General features: G+C 47.2%; 1 protein-coding gene across 1 annotated transcript in view; it reads right to left on the reverse strand.

Moving 5' to 3' along the window:
* The window catches only part of SETD7 (SET domain containing 7, histone lysine methyltransferase), a 49806-nt gene extending 42077 nt beyond the window's left edge, over window positions 1-7729 (reverse strand). Inside the window, exon 1 of the mRNA XM_047091266.1 lies at window positions 7533-7729. Coding sequence (XP_046947222.1) covers window positions 7533-7572 — 40 coding nt within the window. The 5' untranslated portion in view covers window positions 7573-7729. The remainder of the gene's footprint in view (window positions 1-7532) is intronic.
* Window positions 7730-9261: the final 1532 nt, after the last annotated feature.

Below are 9261 nucleotides of genomic sequence, written 5' to 3' on the forward strand. Positions count from 1 at the left end.
GAGAAAGGGAACCGCAAGGCAAACCTTAGCATCTTCAGCTCTCTCCCACTGAAATGTTCGTGCTCAGATCCTGCCAGCAAGTTCCCTGAGCAGCATCCCCTCCTTGCCTGAGGGGACAGTGAATGTCAAGGTCTCTGTGCCTGCATCAGCAGGATCAACTTGACTGTTAGGTACGCTTTGCGAATGGATGGGGACCACAGCAGAGGGACTTACACACGTTTCAGAATATGAACCAAAAAAATAAGCTTGCATGTTACTGGGGACTAAAAGTTATTACCAATAATAACATCTGCATGTTTCAATTTACCAAGTACTTCCCTACGAAGCACCGCTTCTATTTGGAATTAATGTCCCCAAACTATCACGCTTAATTGAAATGTGACTGAGCACCAGTTTATAGTCTATTATAAGGTACATTATCTTCGCAGTAAGTTATCTAATTGTAGAACTCAGTATACAGTATGATTTTGTAGCTTATTATATAGTATGATGTGGAGGACTGCTAGCCAGGTGACTTTTGAAAACCTCACTGCTTGTTAGTTGTTACATTTGAACAACAAGGGACATAGCCATGTCTCAAACTGCCCTAACATTTATACACCTCATTGTACTAACACATGAACTCCTAGTCCTTCTAAGCCTGAACTTAAGCTTAACCTTGAACTAACTGCTTTACGTTGCAAGTCATTTCAGCTTTGAATGTTTAGTAATAACCTCGTCATATACCCTCTACCACGATGTTCAGAGGGCTTGTGCTTTAAATGCAGCTAGAAGTATCTACATGGCCATTTAAGTAGTGATTTTGAACATCAGCAGCACTTATACTGTGATCCTTAAATTGCTGGTTCTTCCTGGATCACAGACTGGTGGTATATTCTAACATTTATGTATACAGTCAATATTTAGGTTTTTTTTTTTTTAATTATTCTCTACATATTTCCTAAAACCCAGGAGTCACCTCATTGATGTCTCCCCAATTTCTCTGGTGAGCTAATTTTACGGAGGTGGGTGAAAATGAAGGCAATAATTAATCTACTGGCTTTTCCTGGGTTAACAACCTGGGTCATGGATGAAAAAGGTATGAAAGCATTAAACACTGTGTGCAGTGCAAGGGACATTAAACACTTAAATGTGGCTTCCAGATGGCTCACAGACATAAAAGAAAACACAAACTATATCACCACAATGAATGCTTTTGTCTCCTAAAATGATTTCTTCTAACATGATAAAAAAAAATCATCCCTTAGAAGAGAGGTTAAGTAATAAGCATTATTATGAAGAACAAAAAACCTCTTCACTTGTGTTATTGATTACATAAACATAAAATAACAATGAACAAATATACTGTTTTATTGCTACATCTGACTCTGTGTAGAATGAGTTACCTAGAATATTACAGCAAAACAGGGCTACTTAAATAAATCACAATCAATATGGTTCCTTTCCTCTTAACACAAATTTTTTCCTACAAGGAGCCAGGAAATTAGTGGTTAGAAAGCTACTAGGCCATAATTGCTTTCTCTCCCCCAGAAACTAACTATACATGACATACTCAATGATACTTGAGTCATGTGAAATAATTTGGACAATTATTTCCTAAACATGTACAGATAACATTTCTCTGATTGAAGTAAATTAAATATACTTTTTTTTTGTATTTTCATAGAAAAAAAACCCCACTCAGTGTATAGCTAAAAGCTTTCTTCTATGAAATGTTAGGATTAACATTTCTATGAATTTAGCACTCTACTTATAATTTAGGTATAAATATCAGAATAATCATTTTAACCTTATACTGAGGCAGTTACTAATTAGTTGAAACTGTTTTCCCCACAGAAAACAGTTCACGTATTTCAGACTTTAAAAAGTTAACATGTGATGAAACTTGTTCTTCTACTTGACGTCCAGAGTACTATTATGATACTCATGAGTACCAAGGGGGAAGAAGTCCAGCGTAAATTCATTTGCACCTTTCCTCATTCACAACAGTCCTGTCCTACTTCTGGATAATACATTGCAGGTGCATCCTCAGCAGTGGAAAATTAGAGAAAATTTAAAGTGTCATACAACATACTAAAAGCACTGTGAGGGCCAGTACTGATCCCCAGCGAGATGAAAGCAAAAACACCACTCCGTCCCATTCCATGAAGAAGGATGCTTATGTCAATGTGTCTTTCCACAGGCCAGGAAGAGATGTCCCATCATTTCTTGGGTGACACTGTGGACATGTGACATATGACACTTCCTTCTCCCTTTATCAGTCCCTCTATCAGCGGGACCCCTTGTTGGCTCGTTTGTTTTGTTTTCCTCTCATCTTTGCCAAAAGGAGGATGATGTTATCAATGGACAGGATCAGTTAAAAAGCTAGAAATTACAGGCTGTGATCGTTCAAGAATTCCACCCTGAATATTTAATAGCCCGGAGTGGTTCTCCCCGCAGTAGAGCTTTGTATCTAAACAACAGCCACAACCAAAACAATAACAACAACAAAGAGACTTTCCAAAGAAAGAACTGTAGGGAAGAGAAGAAATTGGGGTGTGACGCCCTCACGTCACCTTTCAACATAGAAGATCCTCTGGTACAACCCTTATGCAAGCACCCTTTGGATAATAACATCCTGTAATATTTGTCCGGTCAGTAATGGCCGTTTAACGGAGGGGGCTACTGCTATACAGAAAAGAAAAAAGTGTGCAAACCAATGGGCGATGTCCTTCCTTGTTATCTAAAGTAAACCTTACCACAACCCCCCACATTCCAAGCTTATTGCCTCATCTGAGGAAGCCAATGCTAAGCACCTAAGAAACACACTAACTACTCTGAACGTGCTAATGATATTGAAAGCCCCTTCCCAATTCCTTCAATCCTTTCTTTTCTCTCTAGAGAAGGGCACACTAGCAAACTGCCCTTTCTTCCTTGCTGCTGTCAGAAGAAGGTACTGCTAGGGGCAGGTATCCGCAGGACCCGGGAAGAGAAGCAGAAGAAGCCTTTGTAGTTAATAAGGTTCTCAAAAAAACCACCAGGATCTTCAACAGCATGTCCTGATTCCGAATTCCTATCCCTTCCAAGCGTTACCTAACTCAGAGAGAAACACCAGTCCTCCTTGCTCTCATTGAGGTCAATTTGTAAAATGCTCCAAGACAGCCAACAGCCTTCTGGGCCAGTTCCCACCAAACAGAGGTTGAACACCAGACCCAAACAACAAGGGGAATTCACTTGAATGACTGTTCTGTGTTGCTAATGCTGTCCTGGCTCGTGTGCCATGTATCTGTCCGCGGCACGATTCTAAATATTTACAGAGGTTAGAGAAGGAAAAATTTACTTTTTCCACTCTGTTCTAAAGATCATTACCTACTGAACAGATAGAAAGTTAAAAATCTCCCCCTGGAGTTACCTCTGAGCTTTTTTCCTGTATCCTTGTAAGAACACAAGACCAGACCTGTATTTTGTGCAATGATGGGACACTTGGGCAAAGGAAATTCCCTCTGGATCAGACACTGGCTGCTTACTGCCTCAGGCTTACCCCACAGGAGATCTGAGAACAGGGTGTGTGTGTGTGTGTGTGTGTGTGTGTTTCCTTCAGAACAAGAGACCCTTACATGCACTGTTGGTTTTGTAGAACAGGGATGCTTTAAAAAAGTAATAATAATACAAGCATAATAATACAAGCACAATACATTCTGTTTTGTGCAAAGGACATGCTCTTGTGAGGATGCATTCACACTGGTTGTTAAAAACATACTTTGATTTTTGAGAGTAATTCTTTGTGAGAGCTCAATTATTAGTTGTGAGGGTCCTAATTTTAATGCGTGGCCCACAGGGAGAGGGTGCTCCCAGTGCACTGAGCATGCCTTTTTCCCAAGTACAGAACATGAGCCAACCTTATTAGAGACAGACAGGATCAGATATTAGGGGGCCTTAAAAATATTTTTAATATTTTGAGGAAGTTGGGGGCAGTGGAACACTGAGATGCTTACTTTCTTTCTGGCTCCATAGTTCTGGAAACTCTGACATTTCCTCCTTTTGAGTGTTCTTCCTCAGTGTCTCCTCTATTTCTCCGAGCCTTTCCATTTTTTCTTGTCTGCTTAACCACCTATCTGGATTATTTCAAGGAACCTTCTAGGCAATCCCTTATCCTGCTCACCACTGCTGGTTCGTCTTCCCAGAGCAGAGCTCTGGGCCTGACATTCCCAGCTCTAAAAAGCCCATATAGCTTCCTATTGCTTTCAGCACACAATCCACCTCACCGGCCCATGACACAGCCTCTTCCCGTCTTAGCCTCCACTCTTCTCCTCGGCCCTCCTAGCAGAACTGAATGATTCGTCTCTGAATGTGCCTATGTCACAACAAGATGCCAAACCTGTGTGCACTCACGGAGCTCCTCTCTCCACCAGAACCAACTCTGGACCACCTCTTCCAGGAAAATCTTTCCCCATCCACTTCCCCAAGCTGGAAGTAAGTCTTACTTCTTCTCGGCCACCATAATTCATCTGCTTGGATATGATATGCTTATTTAAAATGATATTAAGGACCACCTTGTATTCATCTTTGTATCCACGGGTAGACAAAGAAAGAGATCTAGTAACAAACAGTTCTGTTCCCAAAGCTAAACATCACTTCCTACTGAACCAATGAGACTTGAAGAGTTTTTTCAAAAGCCACAGCAGGATCTCAGGTGGCATCGTCAGGCCCTCTGAGGCCAGGGGTTGCTACCTTCCCAAAGGCGCATAGCCAATAGGAGTACACCGATATTCCCTCCACCACCCACCTTTGCCCTCGGGACTCATCTGCTCAGAGCCTAGAACTTCACCTAGGCTACAGTTCCACCCTGACAGAGAACCAACATATAAACTCTGATCCTGCAAAGATCAATTTCTTCCCCAGAGTAAACTGCTAGGTTGGAAGAAAAAGAAGAAACAAGAAGTCTGTTGGAGGGGCTGTAAGCTAAATTCTCTTTCCCCTACATTTTTCTGAAGGTCACTGAACTCTGTCAGAACCAACCTCTGGAGTGATAAGAAGTGATACTGACAGAATACTTAACTGTTGCTTCCACACTCAGTTACCAAGTATTTCATATATTTGAATGACTCATTAAAAATTTTTTTTAAAAAAAGGAAAAATGTAGGGAGAAAGTCTGGTATGGGGGACAGAGGTTCTGGAGGTCCAAGCTTATCTCCTACCTCACTGAGTGTCCTTGGATTTGTGCCTCAGTTTCCTCCTCTGTAAAATTAGGATAATATTAGTGCCCACCTCAGAAGATGGAGTGGCTAATGTGTGTGTGGAACATTAGCACAGAGCATGAACACAATAAGAACTAAACAATCACAGCAATGATAATAATTGCGAAGACAATCAAACTGCCGAGAACAGAGGCTCTGTGCATGGAGAGAGGTAGGTGATTCTTGGACACCAAGATATTCAGACTAGCCTTTTACCAGTCTCCCATGCATGTGGTGGATGATAAGTAAAGACTATTACAGAGGCACTAAAAAGGCCAACAATGGCTGGAGAAAAGCCAACTGCTACAGTTCACTTCGTGTACACACACATGCTGTAGATACTGAGTTTGAGCTCTAGATGCTTCTAAGATTCTGCGCTGCTCTACCTGTTTACTGTCAGGTACAACTGAGTGACCGTGAGTCCTGGATTGCCCCAAACATTCAAAGCTTAAACTAGTTTTTTCCACCATGACCCCTCTCGCTCTCAAGCACATTCTGATTTGGGACAGTACTGTATATGGCCGTCCTATATAAGTGACTCTTTCTTGTTTGTATACAGAATCCCCCAAAACAACAGAAACATTTCTAAAGCTGCTTGTTCGCATTTTACAAGAAGCCCAGGGACTGTGGACAACTGGGCCTTATGTTTCTAAAAAGCTTCAAAAAGAAAGGTGGTCTAACCTGGGGAGCACTGTCTGCGATCAAGGGCTTGCATTAAAATTTTACAAGTAAAAGTAAACTCTGTAGAATAACAAGCCCTAACAACTCGAAGAGAGCATGTTTTTCATTTACCTTTCCTAACATGAAGGCACAAGATGTCAATAATGTAAATTTAACGAAGGCTTCCAATGAACCCTCTCAATCAATGTCTCTGGTGCCCCCTGAGCCCCCAACATTGGCTTTAATTATTAGACAAACAGTTCTGTGAGTTCACAACATTGTGAAATTAAAACAACAACCAGCCTTTGAAACTAGATAAAGGAGTAAGTTTTAACAGTCACACCAAGATGGATAATTCTGAGAAAATTCAGAATAATTAAGACCTCGAGGTCACTGCAGTCAGTTATGTTTTATAAAAATCAATGTATCCTTATGCATTTGTATAGTGTGGCTACTTTTTCTTTACCTTTTATGAGCACTTGTTTATACAAATTAGATAGAAACCAGACTCAACCAAAAGCTTAAAATTATTTACTTGGATGCTTGGTTTAAAATATTCTCGAATAATACCACACAACATTGCAAAACATCACGACGCACTGTCTGGGTTGGAATCAAATAAATAAACACGCTAAAGAGTATTTTCCAATATTCAGTGTTACCAAATCATAACATCTCCTGATACAAACAAGTAGATTGTATAACGTCCCCACCTCGCTCTTTAGAACTAGCAAAAAAAAAAAAAAAAAAGAGGTGGAGAAACTCAGCAAAACAAAGTGGCGAGAAAAGTCGGGGGAGGGGCGCTAGAAGAGAAGGGGCGGAGAAACACGACACCAAGGCGGTGATATCACCCACAGCCAACGGCATGGAATTCAGAAAGTTAAGTGTCACCCAGCAATTTCGGTCAGGGCTTGCGGCGCGCCTGTACAGCGTGGCGGCGGCGGCACCCGGGCTCGGAAGCAGGAAGGGGGAGGGGTGGTTTCACTGAGTTCGCTCGGGGGCATTAGAGGCGAGGGCCACCGCCTCCCGGTCGGCGTGCGTTCAAGCCCCGGGTCGGGAGCGGCGTTCACTGCCCTGCAATGATTTCATCTTTTCGGAAAAGCGGCCGCCCCGGCCGCGGCTGCCACGTGCCTGGTTCGGCCCCGTGCGCTGCGCCGGGGGACGGACCCGGACGCGGCCGCGGTCACCGCAGGTCGCAGCGGCGAGCGGAAGGAAAGGGCTGGCAGCCGGAGGGGGGCTTGCGGTTGCCAAAAACGGGCCGGGGGGTCGTTCCGCCGAGACCGCCGGTCTCGGGGGGCCTGTCCTCTTGCGCACCCCCCGGCTTCCATCCCCCAAAGGGGGAAGGCCAGAGTGCGGGGCAGGTTCGCAACTCCGAGGGCGGATGCAGGCGGTGGCCGGCGGGCTGGAGTGCCCGTACCCTCCCGGGGGCCCCGGCCCCGCGGAGCCCAGTTCCTGGCCTGCGCCCCACCGCGCAGTGCGCGCTCCCGGCGGCGTGGCCGTGGCTGCCCGGCCCGTGCCCGAGCCGGGCAGCGGGCCACCCGCGTAGGGGACAGTGGCGGCCGCGGGGCCCGGCGCCGCGCGGGTCGCAGCCCGCCACTCCTTCCGCGTTCCAAGCCCTCGGCGCCTCCTCCCCCAACCCCAGAGAAAAGCTTGTACCTTCCACCGCCTCCTCCACCATCTCGTCGTCGCTATCCATGGCGGCTGGGGACGGTGCCCAGCTCTGGGCCGCGCAGCTGCCTCCCGTCCGTCCGGGTGCTCCCGGCGGCTGAGCGAGCGCTGGGGCTGAACCCTGCGAGTTTGGAGGAGGAGGAGGAAGAGGAGGGGCAGTCGGGGCTGGCTCGCACTGCCTCCCCCTACAGCCCTTTCAATTCCTTGGTCTTAAGCTGCTGCGGCAGCACTCGTCCTCCCCCCCCTCCCTTTGCCCGCTGGCCCCTAGCCGCCGAGGCTTCGGGGTGCCGCCGTGGCCGCCGCCGCCGCTGCAACTTTCTCCTGTAATACCCCCTCTTTGTTATCGAGCAGATGATCCGCTGACATCACCCAGCGCCGGTGCGCTCCCTCCCTCGCTGATTGACAGTTCCCTGTCCCTTCCCAGAAGTAAGGCTCCTTAAAACGAAAGGCGCTCCTGGTCCGCGCTGACTCTGCGCCCCAGCCAACCAGCCCCCGAGCCCATCAGGGTTTATCTTTTGCTTCTGCTCGGCTGGGTGCGCTCCGAGAGCGCCACGCGGTCCTGTGCACCGGGCTTCCTGCGGGTACTTGGGACCGCCCGGTTACCGTCCTCCGGGGGGGGGGGGGGGCTCAGAACTCTCGCCCTCCAGCTGTGCTGGGGCAACTTGGAAAATCCCCCGTGCCCAGCCCTCCAGCCCCGCCTCGGGACAGCCTCCAAAGAGCAAGGGAAGCCAAGGCAGCGTTTCTGACGCTCCAGCACCTCAACTTCCTCTCGCCCTCGCCCCCGCCCCCACTTTACCCCGTTTGCCACCCGGAGCTGCACGAGTGAGGCACGCAGGGGAGCGCAGGTGTCCCTGCGTCGCCGCATCACATCCGTGAGCAGGTTTCCCAGACTCAAGGGGGTGACATCCAGCCCCGATTCCTCTCCGGGCTGGGGCTTCCACCCCAGCGCTCCGCGTCCCCACCCTCCTCGGGACTGTCAGGCGTTTCGAGTGATTCGGGAATTCAGCAAATCCAAATGGCAGCGGGCTCGTTATCAGGCAGGGGACTAGCCGCAGGGAAGGCCCGGCAGGTTCCTCCTCGCGGTTGTGGTGATGGAAAAGAAGCCACCGAGTGGAGCTAACGAGGAACGACCCTCCTCCGTCTGGCGCGCCTCCTTCTCGCGCCTTCCGCCCTGTACGTGTGATGCCCCAGCTGTCTCCCTGTTTCTCCAAGTGCCAAACACTCCATAGATTCGGGCTCTTCAAGTGGAGAAAATCACGGGGCACCCAGTTCCCGGCCCAGCCACTTACTGTCATTGTGGCATTGCCTCTTACAGGTGGCGGTAAAGGGCGGCTGTAAATAGCTGGTTAAATGGATATGCAAATGTACACAATGTACCGTGGAATTACAGGGTGCTGCTCTGGGCATCTGCCAAGAACAGCTACTGCACGGGAGGAGGGGACAGGAGCGAGCAAAGAAAGTTGTTCCATTTTGTTTTCAGAACAACGAATGAGACTTTGGGGATTTCAGAGTACTTCCAGCACCCGGAGACCACGCCTTGTTTTCGGCTTTGTGCTTAAATGCTAGATATTTTTATCGAGTATTGTGAGTTTCTTCTTAAATTCAGTTTTTCTTTGTGAAACAAAAACAACAACAACAATGTTAGGGACGCTTGTCCCATTCACTGCCAGGAATTTCAATCTCTTTTGACTGGTTTTGAGAAACAGAGGGAAGGGCC

This window comes from Lynx rufus, unplaced genomic scaffold (genome assembly GCF_022079265.1).
Source record: "Lynx rufus isolate CCGP_SWC_20201006 ecotype Redwood Valley unplaced genomic scaffold, mLynRuf1.p SCAF_3, whole genome shotgun sequence".
Taxonomy (NCBI): Eukaryota; Metazoa; Chordata; class Mammalia; order Carnivora; family Felidae; genus Lynx; species Lynx rufus.